The sequence below is a fragment of the Didymella exigua genome, assembly GCF_010094145.1.
Source record: "Didymella exigua CBS 183.55 unplaced genomic scaffold M421scaffold_1, whole genome shotgun sequence".
Taxonomy (NCBI): Eukaryota; Fungi; Ascomycota; class Dothideomycetes; order Pleosporales; family Didymellaceae; genus Didymella; species Didymella exigua.
In genome coordinates this window covers 530,422-554,103 of record NW_022984775.1, presented here as the reverse complement: position 1 = coordinate 554,103, position 23,682 = coordinate 530,422, and the positions used below count along the sequence as shown (strand labels likewise).

Below are 23,682 nucleotides of genomic sequence, written 5' to 3'. Positions count from 1 at the left end.
CATCCACTACACCACCATCCTGTCCATGTTATGCCATGCATAAACAAGTTGATTAAACAATAAGTCGAAGCCAAAGCCAGAGTACACATGTACAATAAGAGGATAAAGTGCTGGAGCAAGTCCATGCAAAGACGACGCAGGGAGTCTTCAACAACGTCGAATTGGACCTTCACCAATGCGGGAACAGAAATTGTTGGAGAGCCGCCTTTCGTGAGGACCTCCAAGCTGCCTTTCGTGAGAGCTCCCATAGTCTCGAAGCTCGGACGGCAAGAATAGGTAGGCCAGCCTTGAGTAGTCGTTGCTGAATGACCGCCTTTTGTGCGCGTCTCCACCGTCCCAGAGCTCGAAAAATCGCAATAGCTGTTCTCACTTTGGCTGGGATCCACAACATCAGCTACAAGTAAACGATATAAAGAAGGGTATGAACGGAGCGACGCTGGAAGACAAATCGAGATGAGAGTCGTGTCGGCTTTTGGGAGAAGGAAAATAGTAAGTGGGCGCAGGTGTATAGGGGTGCTGATGGTGTCGTGGGGAGGTGGGGATGCGTTCTGTGCAGGATCATAGAATCGTACAACCGCCGCTCTTGTCCTTGCTGGTCTTGACCTGCAGAGCAACACGGGCAGCTTCTGTGAAGGCCTCGTTGACGCCGCGGTTCTTCATGGCCGAGCATTCTATGCAGCCCGTTAGCCTCACACTCCTTAGTTAGAGATTTCTATCGTACCGAGATATCGCAGGGCCTTGATCTTCTCTGCAACTCGGAGTCCCTCCTCGTAGTCGATGCATGGCTTCTCTGGCTCAGCGCCCTCGGCATCATCCTCTTCGCGCTTCCTCAGATCGCATTTCAATGCGACCAGGACGAGCTTAACGTTGGGGCAGTTCTCGGCAATCTCGCCGACCCATTTAGTCTCGACGTTTTCGAGCGAGTCGGGGGAGTCAACGGAGAAGCAGAGCATAATGGCGTGCGTGTCATCGTAGCTGAGAGATCGTAGCCTGTCGAATTCCTCTTGCCCGGCGGTGTCCCATAAGCTTAATTCGACGTGAGTGTTGTCGATGTAGATGTCATGAACATAATTTTCTATGGGAGCGTTAGTCCAAGCCATTGCTTGTCATACTTGTAGCATGCATACCGAACACTGTGGGTTCACTGAGAGAGACTGCGATTAGTCAAATGCACCGACCGTCAGGGGCGCATCACTCACTATACTGTTGGAAAATATCTATGCAGGAGATCAGCAACCATATACGTGTCTAAAACGCAGTACAAAGTGACGTACCCTCTTGTGAAGACATTGAGTAGTGATGTCTTGCCGCATGCGCCGTCGCCGCTATCAGACGTATGTTAGCCCCATCCAATTGCTCGCTCGTCCGTCCAAGGCCTGCTCTCTCAACGTAGGCACGTACAGGAGTACCAGCTTGCGCTGCACCGACTTTTGACCACCACACATAGGCATCGTTACGGCTGGGAGGGTGACTCGGCGATCGATTCGAGATGTCGTCGGCCTCAGGAGGTGTGCGCGCGGATTGGAGACGCGGGAATCGTTGGCGGTCGTAAGCGGTGCGGAAATGGGAGAGCGAATGTCGCGCACCAAGTAGAGGTCGGCGGGGCTTGTTGATAAGTGTAGAGTGAGGTCGGGGGCGTTCCAGAGCCGGCAGGCGATGTCTTCGGTAGCGATGGGGACGGTCGACGGCCCACGCGTTAAACCTAATCTAGGGTCAGCTCAGCGACACCTCCGCGAGCCATCGCCGCCTTTCCACCAGCGCTCCGCCGGAACGAGGCGCAGTGCATTTGCTCGCAGTCGCGCCAAGCGGCCAGAAGCTTGATGAGGACTCACGAGGGACGGAAAAATACAAGACGTATTCTCGCAATGCTGTGCGGAATCAATGTTGACAAAATACGTGCGGATACCAAAGCGGATTAACGTTTGATGAGGTCCATAGACCAAAAATGACGGTGCCTGGATCGTCGCTCCTAACGGGGGAGCTGCTAGCCGACCACCGACCAGTGATGGCAGGAGCTTGAGTGGAATTGAAGCAAGCTTCGAAGTTCCACCTGCCGCCCAACAAGAATGAAAAAGGCTGGGAATCACATGGTGTACATCACCGTACCGGGCCTTGAATGCTTCTCACATTCACATGCAATGCCATGCCGCGTGTCCAGCAGTCCGATCTGCTGCATGGATGTAATTAGACTGCTTTGAAGAGCGCGCGCACTGTGTCTCTTCAGCGTGTTGTGTGCAATTCGTGCTCTGCTCTCGAGTGCACTGTTGCTATCGAATCTGAGCGCATAGAAGTCAGGATGGTACTCTCCGAACTGCGATCACAGTTCACTACTGCTGACGTGAAAGTCTTTCGTGAGATTGTGCGTTCGAAGATAGATACAACCTTGAAGCCGGCGCGAGACCGAGCTAGCGCGCCCCACTATCGATGCGGCGACGCGGGGAGGTCTCAATCGCAGCCAACACCGCCTTTGCTGAGCAAACAATCCCACTTCCACCTTTACGACCACCACTCATCCACCCGAAATCCGTTGTCTACCGTACCGCCAAGATTGCTACAGCTTCACACGTGCAGCACCACACCTGACAGTGCCCGACCCTTCACAACCTCCGCTCGCGCCACACCATGTCTGACGACGATGATTTCATGCAAGACTCTGGGGAGGAGGAGTGCGTGAACCTGCAATCACACCTGGGCATTCAACCTAACGACCGTGTAGGTATGACTTCGAATACGAGGACGACGACGACGAAGAAAGCGGCGATGTCGACATCGAGAACAAGTACTACAACGCAAAGCAGCTAAAGGTCGATGACCCGGAGGCGGCTATAGCTGAGTTCCTGGGGATGCCCGCGCTGGAAGAAGAGAAGTCAGACTGGTACGAGACGCATTTCGAGGCTCCGAGTCAGCTACAGGCGCTGACGGACACAGGGGATTCAAAGGCTTGAAGCAAGCCATCAAGCTTGAATTCAGGCTGGCGCGGTACGATCAGGCAAGTCAACCCCATCTTCTTCCGTTGCGTCTAGCTAATTTCAGCCCAGGCCGTCGAACACTACAAGGAGCTCCTCACCTATGTCAAGTCCGCCGTCACACGAAACTACTCCGAGAAGTCCATCAACAACATGCTCGATTTCATCGAGAAGGCTGCTGAGGATGCGGAAGCATACCGCTGCATGGAGAAGTTCTACGCCTTAACTCTCGACATCTTCCAGAGCACCAACAACGAGCGACTCTGGCTCAAGACGAACATCAAGCTCGCGAGGCTGTGGTTAGATAGGAAGGACTACCGCCAGCTGAGTGAGAAGCTTCGGGAGTTGCACAAGGCTTGCCAGAGAGAGGATGGCACAGACGATCCAAGTAAAGGCACATACTCCTTGGAGGTCTACTCGCTCGAGATCCTCATGTATGCCGAGACCAGGAACAACAAGCGCTTGAAGGTTCGTATTGCCACCTCATTTAGTCTGAGGTGCACAGTCAGCTCACCTTCTGCAGGCACTATATCAGCGAGCGCTTAAAGTGAAATCTGCCGTCCCGCATCCCAAGATCATGGGTATCATCCGAGAATGCGGTGGCAAGATGCACATGAGCGAAGGCAAGTACCAACCATCCGAGACACGGGTGCGGCGCTAATGCGATGCAGAGAACTGGAAGGGGGCGCAGAGTGACTTCTTCGAGAGTTTCAAAAACTATGACGAGGCTGGATCGCTACAGCGGATCCAGGTACTGAAGTATCTGGTCCTTGCGACCATGCTGTCGGGTTCAGACATCAATCCGTTTGATTCGCAGGAGACCAAGCCCTACCAGAACGATCCCCGCATTTCCACAATGACTGACCTCGTCAACGCCTATCAGCGTGAGGACATTCATGAGTATGAGAAGATCTTGCAGAATAACCAGGATCTGCTTCAGGATCCATTCATCGCCGAGAACATTGACGAAGTCACGCGTAACGTGCGGACCAAGGCCGTCATCAAACTCGTTGCCCCCTACACACGGTTCACTTTGGCGTTCATTGCGAAGCAACTCAAGATCTCCCTTCCCGAGGTTCAGGAAATTGTGGGGTTCTTGATCGTTGACAAGCGGTTGCACGGTAAGATCAACCAGCAGAATGGGACGGTGGAGGTCGAGAGTAGTACGGACATGGACCGGGTGCAGGCGATGAAGGAGTGGAGCGCCGCGATTGGATCATTGTGGCAGACGGTTCTGAACGACGGCGATGGCTTCAAGTCGGACGAGAGCGGCCCACAATTCGCTCCTACCCCAGGTGAGGCCGGAGGCCAGCGTGCGTCCTGGAACATGAATGGCTTGGGATCTAAATCTGGGCGACCGAAAGGTAAGGGCCCCGCGGGACGCTTGGGAGTCTCGAGCAAAGGATGACCTGCAGGCACCGGTCTGTGAGCGGTCCACAAGACGACCTGTGTCTGGGTATTCGGGAAGACCACGGGATGCCGCCAGTTACACATTACCGTCACTGAGGGTTACGCACACCTGAACGATTGAGACATGCGGCTTGGTTCCCCAGAAGCAGAGATCAGGGTTGGTCCAGCAGGTAGCACAAGTCGAGAGACCCCACCACCTGAGCAGCGACTCACAAGCTGGCGTCTCAGCAGAGGCGGACATGTTCGGGTGCACCTGCGTGCCTCCACCCCGTTTGGTCAGCAGCGAGCTTCAGTATGTAACGTCGGCCTCGTTTTCTCAAGTAACCAGCCAAGGTACCGAGCGTGCGGTCATATCAGCCGCCCGCAGGCAGCGCCCCGCTCTGTTTCGTGATGTGCGAACGTCGGTGAGTACCTGTGACGCAGTGGCCTTGATGCTTCGGTTAACAAGCAGCGGAGTGGCCCTGTTGCTCTTCCTTGTCTCGGGGAAGTCGGCAAGGAGTGTCAAGCGAGAACAGCCAGCTAATCATGGAACACGACAAGCAGCACCTCTCTGCGGCCTGCCCTGGCTCGCTTGCGGCGTGGGGGCACGGCAACGATAGGATGTTGCGGGTCGGGCAGTTCTTTTTCATGCAGTATCGGCGCTGCATTGCCGCGAGCGAATGGTGTTATGCAGGAGGCCACGGTGACAGGAGCACTCAAACGCGCGGTCATCAGGCCTGGGCTTGTGTGAGACGATGTGAGAATTCGCTTTTTCCCCAAAACGACAGGGGTGCGAGCTTTCTATGATGCTCAACCATTGCATTCCACGACGTGACACAGCGGCGCTACTGCTCTCTTCCCCTCTGCTGCATGCACTACCAGCCTCACGCTCCGCAATTGAGCCGGTGGGCGGCGCTGCCAGAATGCTACTCTTCAATCTCGTGAGGAGGCCCGTTCGGTGAGACGGTGGATCGGCCGTAGATGGCGACCAAGTTTGATATTGGAGGAGAGTCAGTTGTGACGCCAATTTCGCTCGACTGTGCCCGTGAGAACTACTAGGCGAACCTGGAAGCGATATCACGGCCCAGCCGCGGGTCGTGTCCATCTGCCGGCTGTGCGAATACCTTGCGTGATGTTGCCAGTACCTCGTCAAAGGCGGCCATGGCTGCTTTTCTTTTGCTCGAGGTCGCCAGGCGCTGATTGTGTCCGCCCTTGGAGGTAGGAATTCCCTCCCTCTTGTACGCCGTCACGCTCGCCCTCTCCTCCCTCCGGTTTCACTTCAAGCAGCCCCATCGCTCGATGTGCATGAGGCGCCCATCGCACTGACGAGATCGATATTGTGTTTCTGCCCGTCTCCCAGGCTCCTGGTGCAACGAGAGCCGCCGTTTCGATCCACTAGGTGCCAGTGTGTTGCAGAGCGCTCTTGTACCTGGCAGAGTGAATTCCACCAGCACGCGGCCAAGAGCTTTTGTCTCTCTCAAATACCTGCGTGCCCCTGGAAGCCGGTAGGTATCACAGCAACGACCAAGCTCCAGCCCACAGCCGCGGATCTCTGCACCTACTAAAAGACGCGGCCGCCCTCTGCTCGAAGGAGCTCGTGGACGCTTGCTGCTGAACTCGCCTTTGTGTGCTGCCGAGTCTGTCGTGGAGTCAACCGTCCAATTGCTAGCCCTCGACGCTGGTCACGCCGCATACCGTCGCCAAAGCGCAATTTCGCACAACGCAGAGGGGAGCAGAAGCATCGCCAGAACACACTCACACCCTCTCGTCACCGCTACAAGTCACAATGAGTCGCCCGTCGGTAATGACGGGTGGCTTTCACCCACACGGTGTTATTCATGATCATGCCCATCACGGCGGCCACTACGGAGTTCACGCACAGAGCGCCTACGGCAGCGCGGTCCACTCAGGATTGGCGTATGGTCGGCCGCTACCAATCCGCGCCCCGGTCCTCCCTCCCGCCTTTAACCACCAACACACCGGCCAGCACCAGCACGGCCGCACCTCCACGTTCAGCATGGCAGACCCCGCGTTCATGACGGCCGAAGAGGAGCATGCCTACATGCAGAAGCTGTCGAGCGAGTATGAGCCTGAACCCACCGTAAGTCCCGCGTCCAGCACAGCATCGCTGGCCGAATACGGCAAACTGACCGCAGCCAGGGTCCGCTTGTCGGTCAGCGCCAGAGTAGCGCTGCCATCACCACCCAGTATGCCAACGCCGATCCCGTCTACAGGATCAAGACCGCCGCCCTGGCCGGCAAGTATGCCTACTTCCGTACCTGTCGCGGTGATGGCCACTGCGGATGGCGAGGTGAGTTGCATCGTGCTTTCTGTTGACATGTTTTGTTTGGGCTAATGTGCCCAGCCATCGCCTTCACGTACTTTGAAGCTCTTGTCCGCATAGGAGACTACCAGAGATTTGGCGACGAAGAAGGCCGTCTCCTCTCGATGGGCAACCTGCTCGACCAGATTGGCTACTCCCGCGACATCTGGATGGACTTCGCTGAGGAAGCATTCGACCTGTTGCGCAAGTTAGGTGAAGCCGTACACGCCATGGATGGATCCGCTGCCAACATCCTGCTCGACGCCTTCAACGACATGGGCATCTCTATGGCCATCATCACCTACATTAAGGCAAGTCCGGACTAGTTTTACTTCACGACCTCCCGCTAATTGATGTAGCTCCTTGCCAGCGCCTGGGTACAGACCCATGCAGAGGACTACAGACATTTCGTCCCATTCAGTGATGTCAAGGCGTACTGCGCCAACAACATCGAGCCAGCACAGTGTGAGGCCGACAACATCGGTGTAGCTGCTCTTGCCGACGCACTTGTCAAGCCTGCCGGTCTTGGGCTCGAGGTCTGGTATCTCGATCGCTCTCCAGGCGAGGAGATGAACCGCAGCTACTACGCGGAGCCTACAGTCCCCGGTTCACCCATGCTAAGACTACTCTACAGGCCGTATGTATCTCCTCTAGGACAAAGAGACCACTACTAACGTTGTACACAGTGGCCACTATGACATTCTCTACAAGGCGGAGGATGTCCCATCGCCGATTCACCATCCCGCTGTACCTCAAGCGCCGATCCAGGTGAACTTTGCCAATTACGCAGACGAGTTCCTGCCCCAACCCTCCGGCTTTGACGTGATGAGCTTGCTTCCTGGCATGGGTCGATCTGGCGGTGGCCTAGGAGGAGCATGGGCTTCGCTCTCGTACGACTGCAATCCGACCTCGGCGCCGCAGCCTGTAGCAACTCCTGTCTCGCCGTATCCAAGCGCATCGATGTCTGTGCCTCAGATCACAAGCTCGCTGGATTTCGTGACACCCGTTCCCAACACTCAGGCACAATATAGCGCACCACGTCACCACAGCATCCAGCTGGACCAGCCTCCAATCACCCTTCCGATGCATCCGGCACCGCAGCAGCCCCCACCACCAGTTAGCATCGAAAGAACTGCACCAATCACTGTTGAGAGCGGCGGTCCTTTCCGGCCTTCGATGTACCAGCTGGAACCAGGCTTTGGATTCTCAAGTCAAGCGCAGCCTTTTCAAACGTCCATCTTTCGCAAGCAAGTACAATCATATACCGCAAATGTCTCAATCTAACAACGAGCAGCTCGCATTTCAACACGGCACACTTCATGAACCCAGAGTTCCAACCAGAAGAATGGTGTCCGGACGGAGAGCACGCGACAAATAAAGGCCGACACAAGCATCCATCCTAAGCGCTTTCCTTGGAATTCTGTACACATTTTGCTCTCCTGGAGGTCCATTCCGACATCTTAGCGACTACTAGCGTCGGCGTTCAGCGAGCTTGCGATTGCTTTCGTTTGCTAGCTGCATTATCATCCGCATTGCTTGAACACTCACGACGACGCACGACCAACGATACCATTATTAATCATTTCTCGGGACATTGCTCTATTACTCGACTCTTGCATATGCAAAAGCGGCGGTGCTACAAGTACCGTGTCCTTGACCATACGGCGGCATACATCACATCCATCTGGCATTATCTACCAATCAAACTTTTGGGCGGAGTCCTCTAATACTGTTCTCCTCTCCAGGTTGCACCGCAAGCTGCGAGGACCTACGACCGTGACGAATACCGAAGACTATCAACCTCAGGGTACCGACATTAGCGTTGATCATTGTTATGATTTTCGTCACTTCGGAGTACTATCGACCGCCTGTTTTCGCGCTCCCCTTAGCCATACCTATCCTGCCCTTCAACCGCACACTCACCCACTATTCGGTATCCGCAGTCTTCTCGACTCTAAACCCTGCTACTCCAATCTCCCGCTCGGATGCGAAAGCACCTTGGGCCCACTCGAGCGCAACTCAACGAAAACACTGGCACGTGCCACAATCGGGCGCTTCGTACCGAAGGACTGGGACTGCAGGGTTCAAGATGCTCGTGGACAAATTCGGCAGATTCGGCACACAGATCAGCAGTCGACATCACAAGCACAAGCAAACATTAGATAGAAGAAGGAACTGCAAAAAAAACAAACAAATTGAGGTACCTCACAAATCCCAGTTTCCCGCGTGATTCCCAAGCGTATACCTGTGAACTGCTCCTGTCTTGCTCTCAAGCCCTGCCCACAGACTGGCGAGGCTGTCAGATCCGAGAGATCTGAGATCCTGTAGGATCGCGATGCAATCAGCCTCTGGTTGAGATCCAAGGAAGGCCACAGCTGAGGGTTCAAGACCGAAACAATGCAAGGCTCGACACAGCTGCACGCCGGCTTATCAGCCCGTCTCAGATGTGCAAATGCACCCCATGACCACTTTCGCAGCCACAGCGCCAGTCCCCAACATCCCTCGCATTCCTCACAACACCACTCACGGCTCACAAGCCTATACCAGATGTCCTAAGATGCGCTCCCAAACAGTTGCCCGCCGCCATGGCGATTGCGCAGTGCGGGATCGAAACGGCAGCGCTTGATCAGCGAGCCGGGCTAGTGCGCACGGTTGAGCGGCTGTGGGAAAAAGCAAATATGCGTAGCAGACGGAGGAAGGACGCAGGTACAAGGCTTCACGTGCGCGAGGGTGTGGTGGATCTAAAGGACATTGGATGGGGGTTCGTCACCGGCTTACTTGCGAGACGAAGGAATGCCTGGAGGCCTTGTCGTATCTGAACTTGTCTATGAAGATACTCAACAGACCTGAGTGATGGTAATCGAACCCCACGATGCTGCAATGCCAATGCGAACTACTCGTAAAGCTGCATGTATCTCACACCGCTGCACTCGCTCTCCCAAAGGAGCAGTGATCCGCACGGCAGCGTGCTACAGGATCTTACTCCTCACGTACTCTCTTCACCACTCAATTACTCGCATGAGGGCTTGCCCTGCCGCCGGTTGTTGCACGACAGCTGGGTTGTTGGACGGTGATTGTTGAGGAAGCCGCAGCATCTGACGCTTTGTTTGTCCCGGAGTGCAGACGACGCTGTGGACGCGAACCCGAGCGTAACGCTGAATATAGCGCGTCTTGTCGAGAGTTGTACAATATCTTTACCCCGCTCTGTGTGGTGCTGAGGAGTTCTAGCAGACGCCCAGAGCTGACTTTGACCGTTTCCCTCGAAAGCTGCGAATGCCACCCGTGAAGAATTGCCGGCACTGACGAATTACGGGCGGTGAGCGACACGTGTCATGTGGACCGGGTCTCGAGCGTCGATATCGTCCCTCAACGACGCGAGGGACTTGGCGATACGCGGTTCCATGCACTGAGGTGGTACAAATCTCGCAGCTCTGCCGCTCGAAGATGACCGGCGGCGTAAGACGAAGCAGTAGCAACGCCTCACTTTCCTTTTGCATCTTCGAAACTTCTGGGAGACGAGCACTTCATGCTCAGATTCCATCGCTGTGGCTCGGGTTTACGACTCGTTCTCGTCGCCGTCACTCATCTCCACGTCGTTATCGTCGTTGGATTCACTGCCTTTCTTTTTCGCTTGACCGCGTTCAGTCCGTTTCCTCTCCTTTTCCATAAAATACTCCTTCTCCTCGCGCAGTTCCGACAATTGAGCAAATGTCACCTTCTGGATACGCTGCAAGCTAGCAACCTGCTTCTTCAGCTCCTTCACTTCGTCTGAGGAGACATCGTTGGATGCGTCTGATGGTTTGACATATTCACTTTGAACAGGCGCCGTGACAGTGGCTGCTGCAGGACTGCTGCCCTTGGACGGAGCGATCCAAGAATCCAACTCTGCGAGACCTTCCTCAAGCATACTTGCAGGAAAACTGGGATGAGTGAGTGCCTCTGAGAATGAGCTCATCTTGACAGATCGCTGCTCAGTGGCTGATACCGATGGTATATCCACCCTGCCAGTGAAATGCATGCTTAGGTTGTAGTTTGATGGGACCAGACCACTGCTGCTCCCGGTCAGTCCTGCGTCTTGTTTCGGTTTTACGATCGTTTGAACTTTGAAGGTGGGTTGCTTAGTGTTCGAGAAGCCTGTAGGACGCAGGAACTGCAAGTTAGAAACGGGTCCTGACAGGTTGGCCAACGTGGAGAGGTAGTTGCTCTTCGCGATGTCCCAGGAAGCAATCTTCCCGCTGCTGTGCCCAGAAACAAGAGTTGTGCCATCCCAACTAAGGCTCAGACTGAGGATTCCTCCGAGCTTCTGCGAGTCAGCGCCAAACCTGGTCTTTGGTGAAGGCTGCATAGGTCGGTGCGATGATGAGGTATCTCGTAGGACGTCGGTTGAAGTCGCCTTCTGGATGTCATCGTAAAAGTCGATTGTCTGCAGGCTACCGTCGGCGTAGCCAATGAAGCAGGCTCGGTCGACTGGATCTAGTGTCACTGATGTGGGGGTGTCTGGGAGAAGGTATGTGCGCAGTGCCTGGCCATTGTGGTAGTCCCATACAATTGCCGTCTTATCTCCTGACGTCGATACCGCAATGTTGACAGTGCTGGAGCTGTGTCCGCACGCGATCGATGAGATAGGTCCACGATGCGTGGACAAGGTGTGGACCGGCGAGCGAGATTTGTCGGGCGAAAACGACAGGATCGAAGGCAGTGCCCAAACGTGGATCATGGCATCTGCAGAGCCGGAGAGGAAGAAGTTTGAGGAAGGATCGACGACAAGAGATGTCACAGGCTGAAGGTGAGAAGTTGATGTGGAGACCAGGCGACCTGAGCAGATCTGTGCTACATATTAGCACTGTGACTCTATATACATAGTTTGAGGCATGACTGACCTCCCAAGCTAGCACTCTTCCGCTTTCTCCTCCCAGCAACAGAACTGTGTCTTGCGCCGTGAGCGCAATGCTGTGAATCCTCTCAGGAAACGGCACGATAGCCTCCTGATTGCCCTTCTCTCGGCTATATACGTGTACAATCGCTTTCTCGGTCTGTGCGGCGAAGATATGCGTGCTGCTCATTGCAATGCCGTTCTGAGCGGTCGCGCTCTTCTTGAAGACATTTCGTTGCGCCGCTAGAGGTTGGAACTCGTGGATAAAGATACCTTGATCCTTGGTAACGCCAGTATTGGGCTTTGTCGAGCCAGAAATGGCGGCCACAAATTGTTCCGTCAGCATGGCGGGCGCCGCGTTTGTGATTGTCGTGAGCTTCGAGCTTTCTTCCTAGATTTATTTTCCGGTGGAGCAGGCGAGGTGGCCCATGCGCCCGGCGTTAACGGGCGTAACCTTTAGGGCTTTTATATCTTCGACTCGGCCTTGCCATCCACGATGTCTTCATCACGCGAGTCTTAATCTAGCCATGCCCGCGAAGCCTATGTAATTTTCTTGCTCAATATGTGAAGGTCTGCCGGCAAGCGGACGGCGTTTACGAGTAACAGCACTTAAAGCTCAGCATCAAATATGTCAGACTTGTACACTTCTGTCGGATGGCATCACATCCGCTCTGGGATTGCAGTTTCATCAGGTCTCTGGACTGGTCGAGGTGTTAGGGACTTCCATCAATGACAGTGGTCCTTTGGAGGTGAATGTCTTGTACAGTGGAGACTTTCCGAAGATCTACCTACAGTTCCATCGCAGAAAAGATATGCCGCAGCGGTCTTCGAAGCATTTGTCTATGATATAAGCTCACACAACTATTCGTCCAGAGCAAGCCATCCCTTGGCTTGCAATCAAATTCGGCTCTGACGATGGTCTCTCGGGCTCCTCCAGTAATAGTATCTCACACGCAAGGTAATGGCTCAAGGCGTGCACGACAAGTACCGACGGACATATACGATGCGACAAGTACAACAAGGATTCCTCACCTTTCCCTGACTGCATCCTTGATCTGAGGCCTAAGTGGGGGGCGCCATTTCGCTTCACATCTCTCGTCAGGGTGAGGTTGGTAAGTGTGCTGCGTTGAGCCATTGCTAGGGCAAGGCAAAGGCCTCCACCTAGACTACGGAAGCAAATCCTCAAGACCGTTTTGGCTCGATCAACAACCGCCGCCCAAAACATTCCAGGATGTGGTGCAAATCACCAGAGGACTGCACAGTCGCTACCTTTGGATCGATTCGTACTGCATCATCCAAGACCCACCCAAAGACTGGCATGTACAGGCACCTCAAATGGCGCACATGTATGGTAACTCTTACGTAACGATATCTGCAGATGCGGCCGATGACAGCACTGCGGGATTCCTCGAAGGTTCGATGCGATCCAATACATGCGACTTATGAAGTACAGTTCGAGAGCTGTGGACAGACGGACACTCTCTTCGTTTGAGAGCGATGTCCCATCATCTATCACCTCCCCCTTCATGAGTAAGTCCTGCCGCAGGACAATGTGAGAATCAGTCCTCGGGAGCGCCGCCACTGCTCAAAATACCTAAAGCCCGAATATCGAGTGGAAAAAGGCGCCACAAGGCCTGCTATCGAAACTTGCGCGGGCCTTCCAGGAACGAATTCTCTCACAAAGGACTTCACACTTCGGTCACGCTGAAGCTGAGTGAGAGTGTCGCTCCTTGACTGACTGCGAGTGTTCACCGACCAATCTTGCGCATCAAGGGTCCAATTACCCCAACTTCGAAGACGCAGTTACGACAATGAAGTGGACAGACGTGGCTCGAAAGTATACGTCGTTGGAATAAGTTATTCGGTGGATCGTCTTGTTGCAACATCCGGGCTTGTTTCGGCTCGCCACACGATAATAAACGACCCTTATGTGGCTGGTGTGGCTCTCGACAATCAAGGATGAGTTGATGTGGGGTATGCAGTCCACTGAGCAACATTGCCTTGATATCGCTCTTGAAATTGTAGGGAAAGATGAGTTTGATAGTTCCTGTGAAGTACTAAAGCTTCGGAGCGTGTACATCACTGTGCCGTATGGTCGCGTGCATATTTTGCTGACCTAGTCAGTCTCAGTGACCAATCACGATCGAAATCAGAGTCTCCAACGATGTGCAGTGGGCCAAAAGCCGTTCTGGTCTACATGAATGATGTCGACGCTGAGCTAGCTCTGTAGTTGCAGGAATAATTGCTCCCGAATCCCACCTTCTCCGCTCCTGATACCTCCATCACCTAGTCAATTGCGCCTTCTTCTGATCTCGTTCGTCATTCTAAAGCCTGATTTTTAATTTTAATGGCTGACAACTCTCCTCCATCTCCGTGATCCAGGGCAAGTAGCTCCACCGGTGACCTTTGCTCGCCCTGGGATATGAGGAGCAATCATCCTCCACCGCAACGGTGAGCCTGCCATCCGGTTCCACGACCACATACTCAGACTGACCTTCATCATCCAGCGCGGGAGCGCCTCGTTCCATCGTCGCTCTTGCCTCACCCTTGGAGACAACGTGTTGGAGTTTGCGGGGCAAACGTGTGCTGCACACAGATGGTGCAAGGACATAGCGACCCTGAGGTGAAGGCTCTGGGTAGAGCGGGTACTGTGGCGGCGCTATGAGACGTCAGCCCTGCATATCGAGGAGAAGAAGAATGTTACTGCTTACTGAAAATGGACCCGTCGGTGGCCCTAGGTAGTCCCATGCGCAACAGTCGGACTTGCTCTTCACATACGAAATTGTGAGGTATCCCATACATGTCACAGTAGCGCACCCAGTACCCCCAGCTTTTAATGTGCTGTGGTGGTAGGTCTTCTGAACAGCGCATTCGCCGTGTGTAGAGCTGCATGCCCCCGCAGTCGTTTGGTTAGGACTCGGTAACTACATTGGAAGGATTCTGTAGGGTCCACATGGTTCTCGGTGTGCGCTCTTCTTCGAGCCAGGCCGGCCGCCAGTGAAGGCTTGAGTTGTCGTTGAAACTTGTGAGGATCAACAGATCCTGTTGTAGGCGCTTGACCGTCGGGTTAACGTCTACGTCCTTCTGAGTATGTAGTGCAGTAAAGTCAACGCCATGAATGGTGCGTTTGCCTTAGGCGAGCTCCACTTCGAGCTTGTTGGAGTTGCAAGCTGGAAACCGACAATGTCGATTTTTGGGCTTGTGAGAGTAGGTATTATGGGCCCTTCATGGGGTGGGGTGCGATAACCGCTCATGGCCGCTCATTGCAGTCGTTGTGCTGAAACTGTGACTAGTTGAGATCTGATAGGTGTTGGCAGATAAGCTGCGACTAAGCGAAGAGGTTGAGAGGTTGGCGTTTGCGTTTGCGAGTGACGGTAAGGGGTGAAGATGGATGCAGTTCACTCAATGACGGATCTGGTCGTGTCACAGCAAGCGGGTACCTGCAATTTGCTGTCATCAGAAACAAAGGACTCCCAGAGAATCAAAGAGACCAATTGACACAAACTGTCTTGATAAGTCTCACAGACGCAGCCAAGGTCTCACTCATATCGAACGAATGTGCCTCGTTCAGACCGTTGCGCGCGTGGTCCGCGAATGGACTGCATCCTGCATATTCGGTGCATGATATGATATGTGACACATTCTGTGGAGGAAAATCTCTCATGTTGTTGCAATCCATCTCAAAGCTAAACTTGCCCAGATTTTCATTACTCCTGGGATCACTACAGTATGTATTTCAAGACTTGGGTGTCTTTAGAAACGAGTAGACTGGAAGCCATTGGGTGCGAGTATCTCGCGCTATTGGCGTCGTTTTCGAGTCTTTGCTGAATTGCTCAAAAGTGGCGCTGCCTGGGCTGAGGTTCATGATTTTCGAAGCGTTTCGCGGTGGGAGGCGGTAACGATCCGCCACGTTGTCTTCATTCCAGATCTTGCGTTTATCATCTCGCACGAACTGATGTTCACTAATCGCAGTGACCTGTGCGAGTAAGGGTTGCGAGAGATCAGGTGAACGTCGAATCAGGTGACGATGCGAGTGTCGAAGTGGAGGTTTACGGCTATGGAGCGATCAACTTTCGCACCTGTTTGCTTCTTCTGTGTGCGCACGGGCTCATTTGACGGTGATGTGTTGGTTACCTGGTTCGATATATGGATCGAGTTTGTCGTCGAACTCTTGAAAAGACAAGACAAGACAATGAACGGCGGGGTTGTCAGGTGCTTCCGCGTTCAATTTGTAAATCGTTACGTCATCGACGCGCTTACCCATTGCGCCTGGATGCTCGACTCATCTCTCAACACCACATCCATATCGATGGAAATCGTCGCCAAAACACCAGCATGGGTGTCACCGGGCTCTGGACTGTCTTGCAGCCCTGCGCGCGGCCCATCAAGATTGAGACCCTGAACAAGCGGCGCATTGCCGTTGATGCGTCGATCTGGATCTACCAGTTCCTCAAAGCCGTGCGCGACAAGGAGGGCAACGCGTTGCGCAACAGTCATATCGTCGGTTTCTTTCGCCGAATATGCAAGCTCCTCTTTATCGGCATTAAGCCAGTCTTTGTGTTCGATGGCGGCGCACCGGCGCTCAAACGACAGACCATTAACCATCGCAAGTCGCGCCGCGAGGGCAAACGAGACGATGCAGTCCGAACTGCAGGGAAGCTACTCGCGATACAAATGCAGAGGGCTGCAGAAGATGAGGAGCGCAAGAGGAAGGAGGTAGTGAAACATCCGCGCGAGGAGCAAGAAGAGGAGCTGCCGGAGAATCTAGTCTATGCAGAAGAGATTCTGCAGACGCAGCAGGAGCGTAAGCAAAACAGGCAATTTAAGAAGAAGGATCAATACCATCTGCCTGATTTGGGCGTGCCGATGTCAGAGCTGGGCGCTGATGACCCTAGAATCATGTCGCTCGAAGAGCTTGAGGACTACGCGAGGCAATTCGACCGAGGCGAGGATATCAACGTTTACGACTTCTCCAAGATCGACTTCGATGGCATCTTCTTCCAAAGTTTACCCGCCGTAGACCGCTACAATATCCTGAATGCAGCTAGATTGAGGAGCAGGCTGAGAATGGGGTACTCCAAGGATCAGCTCGATGCTATGTTTCCCGACAGAATGGCTTTTTCAAAGTTTCAAATCGAGCGAGTTCGCGAGCGGAGCAATCTGACGCAACGGCTCATGAATCTCAATGGCATGAACGACGACACAACCTTCGGCGCAAATCGAATCGCTGGCGACAAGGACAGGGAATACGTCTTGGTGAAAAACGAAGGTGTTGAGGGAGGGTGGGCGCTTGGTGTCGTGACGAATAAAGATGAGGGCAAGGCGCACAAGCCCATCGATGTTGATCTTCCTTCGCGTGCCGCGAAAATCGAAGAAGATTGGGAAGATGAGGAAGAATTTGAAGACGTGCCTATTGAAGGGTTGAACAGGCTACCGAAGGGTCCTAGTCGCGAAACTGTCGAGGGTCGCGAGTTCATCTCGAACGAGTTGCGCAAGCGGCGTCAGAACTTCTACAAATCGAGGAAGGACAGGCATACACAGTCTCAGCTCCGTAGAGCTGCACCCGTGAGAGAAGAGTCGGACTCGCTGTTCTTGGCAGAGGGCAACGAAGAAGAGCAATGGGAGAACGTGCTGGCAGATGGCGAAGATGATCTATTCGAAGCGCCTGGTGACAATGCTGAAGACGAACAGCTGCAACAGGCGATTGCGCTGTCGATGCAGCAACATGGCGAGGAAGAAATGGAGGAAGGGCCAGAAGAACGTCCAGCACTCGAAGAGTACCAACAGAAGCGGGTCGACGAATCAAACCCATTTAAGGCTGCAAAAGGATACAGAGGCCTGGCTATTGGGAGGCTGGCAAACCAGCGCGCCAATAGGCTTGCGCCGAAGGGACCTTTCGAAGGCAGCGACAGCGAGGGAGACGACATGGATCTGCAGGCTGCTCTCACCGAGTCTCGCCAGTCCAAACGATCTACGAAGCAGCAACAACCAGCTGCCCCGCCTGCGAAGACGAATGCATCTTCGAGGACAGCACAGTCAAATGATACGGCAATTAGATCACATGGCTTCGACGGGCCGCTGCCGTTCGAGAAGCTGAATCTAGGGTCGTCGCTATTGGGCAAGAAGAAGATGGACAAGATCGAGCAAGACACCGGAGGCGGTTTCGAGAAAAACACTGCAGAGAAAAGGGAGTCTGTTCCGCTACCACCTTGGTTTAAGGGCGAACGTGACATTGGGAAAGAGCTAGATAAGTACCGCAACGAGGAGAAGCGAGTATGGGAAGAAGACCGTAAAGAAGACGAGCAATTCCAGTTCCAGCAACTACCTCGCCTGCGAAAGCACAGAACGGGTGAGGTCATCGATCTGGAGGCAGACTCAAGCCACAATCAGAAGAAGCAAGTCGTTGCTCCAGACTCCCAGGGTGAAGACGATTTGGAGATGGAAGATGTACCTATTAACAACAGCCAGTCAGAAAAGCTAGTCGAGGACGGCCAGCTTAGGATGGGTGACTTGCAAGACAAAGCCCGCGCAGAGCCGCCCAAATCCCTGCCTGCTGATCGAAGAGTACCCCCTGCACAAGACCCCAAGCTCATCAAGTCAACACCGTTTGCAGATAACTCTGACGAAGAGCCATTCGACTGGTCAGAAAGCGAGCCTGAGGATGAAAGACAACCTTTGCAAAAGGCGCAACCTACTGCTACGGAGGAAGATCCTTCGTTGTCAAGATCGCCTTCACCCGAGTTTGAAGACGTTCCCATGATCACCGAATTTGCGCCTGCCCCGGCTGTGGAAGCGCCGAAGTCACCTTCTCCCGAGTTTGAAGATGTGCCTATGCACACCGAACCAACAGAGGTCCCGAAGTCAACCGAGTTTGAGGACGTTCCGATCCCTGCACTCACTCGTAGACATCGTCGCGAGCCGTCTCCTGATATGCTACAAGGCCCGGATGATCTTGAGATACCTGTTGTTCCGCACAGCGGGCTTGCCGATGACAACGCCCCTCTCGATCTGCCCGGCAATGACTCGGACCAATACTCAGACCCTGAGGATGAAGATCTGTTCGCATCCCTGGCTGCCGAAGCCGAAGAGCACAACCGCTTTGCGCAGGAGATCAACACTGCCGCAGCCCGTGTCGACTTCGAGACCGAGCTCAAGCAACTCCGTGCTCAGCAGAAGAAAGACCGCAGGGATGCTGATGAGGTCACTCAGACCATGATCTCTGAATGTCAGCATCTGCTGTCACTCTTCGGTCTCCCCTATGTCACCGCACCCATGGAAGCTGAAGCACAGTGCGCCGAGCTGGTGCACCTTGGTCTTGTCGATGGCATCGTGACCGACGATTCTGATACTTTCCTCTTCGGCGGGACGCGCGTCTACAAGAACATGTTCAATGCTGCCAAGTTCGTCGAATGCTACATTGCCAATGACCTCACTTCAGAGTTCAGCCTAACCCGCGAAAAGCTCATCGCCATCGCCCAGCTTTTAGGTTCGGACTACACCACCGGCATTCCAGGCATTGGTCCCGTCACTGCGCTCGAAATCATCTCCGAGTTCCCTAACCTAGAAGACTTCAGAGACTGGTGGAACGGCGTACAAAATAACACGATTCCCAAAGAAGCCGACGCTCCGAACGCGTTCCGCCGTCGCTTCCGCAAGAGTCAGGCTACAAAGTTGTTCCTACCCCCCGGCTTCCCTGACCCACGTGTCGCTGATGCATACCTCAATCCGGAAGTCGACTCTGACCCACAGCCCTTCCAATGGGGTGTACCTGACCTTGCTGCCCTGCGCGCCTTCCTCAGCGCCCAGATAGGCTGGAGCAGCGAGCGTACTGACGAGGTGCTTGTACCTGTCATCAAGGATATGAATCGCAGAGAGAAAGAAGGCACGCAGGCCAATATCACACGGTTTTTCGAAGGCGGGGTCGGTGCAGGCGCGTTCGCACCACGTGTCAGAGGCAGCGCAGATGGTAATGGGCCGAGTGGGAAGAAGAGAGGCAAGGCTGCGGCGGGGAAGAGACTCGGTGCTGCGTTGTGGAGGTTGGCTGAACGAGAAGGCGCGAGAGGTGGTGCAGACGACGAGGGCAATGAAGAAGCAGAGCAAGCTTTGGGTGCTGCTGAGGGTGATATCGAGCCAGCACGGACCAAAAAGGCGAGTCAGACGAAGAGGAAAGCCCCTGTATCGCTGGCTGCTATGGAGGAAGAGCCTGAAGATGAGGAGGAGGACGATGGGGATGCCGCATTTGTGGAGCCGAGGAAGAAGAGAGCGAAAAGGACTAGGAAGGCCAGGGCCTGAGTAGTCTATCGGGACACCCTGGAAACAAGCCAATAATTCATTGCACTGTCAGATGGTCCGCCCGAGTCGAACGTCAGTACCATCGCCACATTCTAGTGACTAACATCTACCACCTATGTCCCATCGGAGGCCTGGACGTGATGTGTTCGGAGCAGCACGACGCGGATGCCTGGTAGCCTGACTCGCAGCATGTGGAATCAAGGCATCGGACCCTTGCAAATTCGAGCCTGTCGCCGATCGGATCGGAGCCAAAGCCTTACAAACTCGAGCCTATCGTCAACTGGTCCCAGGCAGCTCAGTCACAATCCCTGGTACAGTGCAGCGAACCGCTCAAGTCGTCACTCCACCACTATGCAGCGCACGATGCCGAACAGAGAGGCTAGGAAGAATAGGGTGTCGTGGGCTGCAAGATGCGCGGCGCAGCAGAGGCGTTGCGTGTTGTGTAACCACACATTCTTGCGACTGCCAATGGGCATCCGTCTCGCGCTGCTGCGAAGAGGCACGCCCGTAAAATACAGCACTTCACCAGGGCTTGGACGAAAAAAAAAACCATGAGGCACAACCAACAAGACGGATATCTGGTGCGCGAGAGAGGAGCGATTGCACAAGCCAGCTGTGAGCTCATCTGCAAATTGAAACCAGCCCGTCTGTCTCATCACTGCTGGCCAACAGAGAATCTACCCAGAGCAGCGTGCAGCAAACTGAGAAGAGAAGAGTCGCAAGGTCTGGAAGTAAACCATGACTGTCGTTGTAGTGCTGTTCGGGGTGCCCAGCATCATCTTCGTGTACGATATTCCAGCTGCGAGGGGATGCGACACGGGCCGCGACCCGAGGTGCACGAGCGCGCAATAGCGGTGCATCCAGCAGGAAGGATTGATCGCAGATCGAAGACAGCAGGGGCGCAGAGGAGAAAAACTTTATACGGCCCAATCAGAACACTGCGCTAGCCCGAAACGACACTGGTCGTATATGCGTTGAAACGACGGAGCTTTGCGCGGCTCACGGACAAGCTGTACACGTCTTGTGCTCGCCCACCATGGTGTGCAAGCAAGTGCTTCTGAGTGGCTGCACTATTATAGTTCCCACGAGGCCCGTTGAGTGAGGGCTTCTGGTCGAAGGTAAACAAGCGCGTAGGTCCGCGCGATGGAAGAGCCAGCAAGCGATGCTGTCAAAACGTATCTAGCCCTGTTACACCACCATACAAGAACGAATAGGCAGAAGCAGGGTGTATATTGCAAATGTGTATAAAGACAGCTCGTGGTCGAGCATCGGCTTCAAATGCAGTGCAGCCCGCCTTTACTTGAAAACGTGGTACCATTTTCCACGGGCCAAGATTTTCGGTATGGGCGAGTCAAACGCGACCAAGTCCCAAGCCCCCATGTCCGTCTCGACGGCCAACAGTACTGGTACAAGCGCTTCCCAGTACAGTGCTGGTGCAGATGCAACGTCTGCGCAGCAACGCGCCGAGAGACCGTACACCACCATGATAGCGTGTAATGGTATGCAACCTCACCTCCGCACTCTCGAGGCCCGACTAACATCCTCGAGGCTCCCTGGACCATCCACCCGATCTCAGTACAAGCGTGCATCGTTCGAGTTCCATGAGGGTACTCTGTGACACTGACTTGGAGGACAGGGACAGAGTCGAGTCTCGGGGCGATGAGGCGCCCGTGCAGTTCCAGTGGAGTCGCCCGTGATATATAGTCGTCTCTACACCGTAGCAACGGCACCAAATAGTAAATCATCCATTTAGTTAGACCGCTCTTTGGGACGTTCTAACGCTTCGCCGGTGGGCTGTGAACTGCACGGTGCCATCAACGACGAGGAAGCACGATCCCATATGTCCCTCGAGCTATTTTGTCTACGTCTGAGAGGGGCGTTGTGCAACAAACGGGCTCGTCGCGATATATGACTTGTGTGCACGCTTGCTCAATGAAAAAGTCTCCCACGTTGTTCTTGTTGAACGAAGTGCATCGTGCGACTTCCTCAGAGCAATCGAGTAGTGTTTCGCCATTGTAAGAGAGCTGAAGAGTGGCGAGGCGTTCGTTTGGGGTCTCAGCGATATCTGATCCTCGCGTTGCTTCGTCAACCCGAAGAGTTGCTGTGTCTTAGGTTGAGGACCGTGCAGAGAAGCTGTGGAGCATGTAGATTGTGGGCTACATGATGTTGTCGCTGGTCTTCTTCGCGGAGAAAAGGTCGAGATGAACGCTATATCCCGAACGTCCAGCGTACCCGTAGACCCAGTCGTATCGTCCAGAGTATCAGAGCACGGCAGCGCACCCAAGAAGCCCAACCACGAATGCAGACAGCGCACTCACGTCCACTCTCTTGTCGTTCGCAACACCCCTGCTGCTCGTCGACACCGCCGTCACCGCAGCACGCGACGTAGCCACCCCTCTCCCCGCACTGTCTGTGATGCTGGCCTCGAACCCAGTCTTCGGCAGCGTGAGCGTGGCAGGTGCATTCGAGAGCGTGGCAGTGACCGCCGTGCCGCTGGAGCTAACCGTGATGATGGTGTGGCTTGCGCCATCGGTCTGGAGGGCGATGAGCGTGGTATCCGTGCCAGTGCCGACGACAGTTGACAGCCCGGGCGTGAGCGATATCGCCGCGGAGCCGAGCGTGATGACGGTGCCGACTGCGATGCTATCGCGGGCAGAGGCTGTGTTCGCCGGAGCCCGTGTGATTTGCCCGGATCCAACGTCCCAGCCTTGTGCTGATTCGCGGGGTCCGACGTGGGTCGTGTCTGTCGGTGCTGCGGCAGACTCTTGGGCGAAATGCTCATCCGACCCTCCGGTGGTTTGAAGACTGTGCTGCGTGGGTTGTGCGGGTTGTGCGGGTTGCGTGCCTGGCTGTGCATTGCCCAGATGACTGATGATGGTGTCCAAGAGTGCGTTTCCGGTCGAGGCTGACTGTCCCTGGGCCGGTAAGTTTTCTGGGCTTGGCTTCGACCCCGCTGTGGACTGCCCTGGTGTAGGTTGAATGGGATTTTCTTGAGCTTGACTTCCATGTGATGCATTAGGCCCCCCTGCTGTCTTCGTCTGCGGTGCGTCCTTGGCAGGTGTGTGCTGCGCAGGCGGTTCCTGCTTCGCTGTTTGCCAATCTCCTGCAGGGACCGTGTCCGGAAGCTGTGGTTGCGGCGTCGCACCCCCACCCACCACCGCCTGCACACTCGTCCTGATTCCAATGACCGTAGGCGTCACCGTTGTGACAACCTGCGTTGTCTGCTCAACCGGCATGAGCGTTGGCGTCGTCGGCGCGAAATCGTTCCCGCCTCCAATCCCATCATTGTTCCACGATGCCCAGTCGTCCCATCCCGTCGCAGACTCCTCAGGATGCCAGAAATCCGGCGGCGACTCGTTGCACCAATCTGGCGGATCGGGCAAGTCGCACGCCTCGACCTCTGTGAACTGCGGCGGGTCGTCGGCCGTGGGCGTTGGGGCTGGCGCGCCGATGCTGTTCGCGTCTCCTGTAGGCGACAGAGGAGCAGCTGTGGGTGTGGTAATGACAGAAGAGACGTCCCACGTGGTAATGAATGTTAGCGTGGTCGTATCCTCGACTTCTTCAGCGTGTCAGCACGTGGTTGTCAACCTGTTTGGAAGGGTGGCATACGCGCATAGACGGCAGCCAAGCCAGTCAGGAAAACGAGCGTCAGCAGCTCTGGCGGTAGGATCATGTCGACGGATAGCGGTCGCTTGGTGGGCGATTGAGAGCAACCGAGAGGATTACGAGCGCCTGCGGGCTGAGGGCGCGGAGGACGCCTGAGTGGTATGCAGCAAAGGCCAGCCTGTATAAAGGTAAAAGGAGCGCGTTAGACGCGCCCCTGCGCCCACAGGATTCAT

The 23,682-nt window shown here is 54.7% G+C and overlaps 8 protein-coding genes across 8 annotated transcripts; 3 read left to right on the top strand and 5 right to left on the bottom strand.

Moving 5' to 3' along the window:
* Nucleotides 1-403: 403 nt before the first annotated feature.
* M421DRAFT_110545 (uncharacterized protein) lies at nt 404-1,573 on the bottom strand. Its single transcript, XM_033587187.1, has 6 exons — nt 1,402-1,573; nt 1,275-1,325; nt 1,200-1,217; nt 1,128-1,144; nt 722-1,075; nt 404-671 (listed from the first exon to the last, which is right to left on the bottom strand). Exons 1-6 carry the CDS (start codon nt 1,449-1,451, stop codon nt 559-561), a joined length of 603 nt encoding a protein of 200 aa, XP_033454262.1. The 5' UTR covers nt 1,452-1,573; the 3' UTR covers nt 404-558.
* A 1,049-nt stretch (nt 1,574-2,622) lies between these two features.
* On the top strand, nt 2,623-4,374 carry M421DRAFT_51156 (PCI-domain-containing protein; the record flags this gene model as incomplete). Its single annotated transcript, XM_033594903.1, has 6 exons — nt 2,623-2,666; nt 2,717-2,875; nt 2,929-2,993; nt 3,034-3,434; nt 3,490-3,615; nt 3,640-4,374. 6 exons carry the CDS (start codon nt 2,623-2,625, stop codon nt 4,372-4,374), a joined length of 1,530 nt encoding a protein of 509 aa, XP_033454261.1.
* A 1,427-nt stretch (nt 4,375-5,801) lies between these two features.
* Nucleotides 5,802-8,297, top strand: M421DRAFT_110471 (cysteine proteinase). The gene is made up of 6 exons (XM_033587186.1): nt 5,802-6,456; nt 6,516-6,666; nt 6,721-6,989; nt 7,038-7,315; nt 7,365-7,925; nt 7,973-8,297. Exons 1-6 carry the CDS (start codon nt 6,142-6,144, stop codon nt 8,079-8,081), a joined length of 1,683 nt encoding a protein of 560 aa, XP_033454260.1. The 5' UTR covers nt 5,802-6,141; the 3' UTR covers nt 8,082-8,297.
* Nucleotides 8,298-10,234: 1,937 nt separating this feature from the next.
* Nucleotides 10,235-11,897, bottom strand: M421DRAFT_50351 (WD40 repeat-like protein; the record flags this gene model as incomplete). Its single annotated transcript, XM_033594817.1, has 2 exons — nt 10,235-11,503; nt 11,559-11,897. 2 exons carry the CDS (start codon nt 11,895-11,897, stop codon nt 10,235-10,237), a joined length of 1,608 nt encoding a protein of 535 aa, XP_033454259.1.
* Nucleotides 11,898-13,768: 1,871 nt separating this feature from the next.
* M421DRAFT_415062 (uncharacterized protein) lies at nt 13,769-14,318 on the bottom strand. The gene is made up of 2 exons (XM_033590556.1): nt 14,263-14,318; nt 13,769-14,210 (listed from the first exon to the last, which is right to left on the bottom strand). The coding sequence occupies exons 1-2, from the start codon at nt 14,297-14,299 to the stop codon at nt 13,876-13,878; spliced, it is 372 nt and encodes a 123-aa protein (XP_033454258.1). The 5' UTR covers nt 14,300-14,318; the 3' UTR covers nt 13,769-13,875.
* A 1,568-nt stretch (nt 14,319-15,886) lies between these two features.
* On the top strand, nt 15,887-19,843 carry M421DRAFT_50820 (PIN domain-like protein; the record flags this gene model as incomplete). Its single annotated transcript, XM_033594864.1, has 2 exons — nt 15,887-18,376; nt 18,428-19,843. The coding sequence occupies 2 exons, from the start codon at nt 15,887-15,889 to the stop codon at nt 19,841-19,843; spliced, it is 3,906 nt and encodes a 1,301-aa protein (XP_033454257.1).
* Nucleotides 19,844-20,953: 1,110 nt separating this feature from the next.
* On the bottom strand, nt 20,954-21,846 carry M421DRAFT_110348 (uncharacterized protein). The gene has a single exon (XM_033587185.1). The coding sequence runs from the start codon at nt 21,586-21,588 to the stop codon at nt 21,118-21,120; it is 471 nt and encodes a 156-aa protein (XP_033454256.1). The 5' UTR covers nt 21,589-21,846; the 3' UTR covers nt 20,954-21,117.
* Nucleotides 21,847-23,567, bottom strand: M421DRAFT_110339 (uncharacterized protein). Its single transcript, XM_033587184.1, has one exon. It carries the CDS (start codon nt 23,077-23,079, stop codon nt 22,105-22,107), a length of 975 nt encoding a protein of 324 aa, XP_033454255.1. The 5' UTR covers nt 23,080-23,567; the 3' UTR covers nt 21,847-22,104.
* Nucleotides 23,568-23,682: the final 115 nt, after the last annotated feature.

Coding starts and splice junctions, on each gene's coding strand:
- M421DRAFT_415062 (XM_033590556.1), bottom strand. CDS start 14,299: ATGGGACTACCTAGGGCCACCGACGGGTCCATTTTCA. Junction 14,211..14,262: donor CACCGACGGGTCCATTTTCA/GTAAGCAGTAAC, acceptor GACGTCTCATAG/CGCCGCCACAGTACCCGCTC.
- M421DRAFT_110545 (XM_033587187.1), bottom strand. CDS start 1,451: ATGCCTATGTGTGGTGGTCAAAAGTCGGTGCAGCGCAAGCTGGTACTC. Junction 1,326..1,401: donor CAGCGCAAGCTGGTACTCCT/GTACGTGCCTAC, acceptor TACGTCTGATAG/CGGCGACGGCGCATGCGGCA. Junction 672..721: donor CAAGGCCCTGCGATATCTCG/GTACGATAGAAA, acceptor CGGGCTGCATAG/AATGCTCGGCCATGAAGAAC.
- M421DRAFT_110471 (XM_033587186.1), top strand. CDS start 6,142: ATGAGTCGCCCGTCGGTAATGACGGGTGGCTTTCACCCACACGGTGTT. Junction 6,667..6,720: donor TGGCCACTGCGGATGGCGAG/GTGAGTTGCATC, acceptor TAATGTGCCCAG/CCATCGCCTTCACGTACTTT. Junction 7,316..7,364: donor CTAAGACTACTCTACAGGCC/GTATGTATCTCC, acceptor CGTTGTACACAG/TGGCCACTATGACATTCTCT.
- M421DRAFT_110348 (XM_033587185.1), bottom strand. CDS start 21,588: ATGATTTACTATTTGGTGCCGTTGCTACGGTGTAGAGACGACTATATA.
- M421DRAFT_110339 (XM_033587184.1), bottom strand. CDS start 23,079: ATGCCGGTTGAGCAGACAACGCAGGTTGTCACAACGGTGACGCCTACG.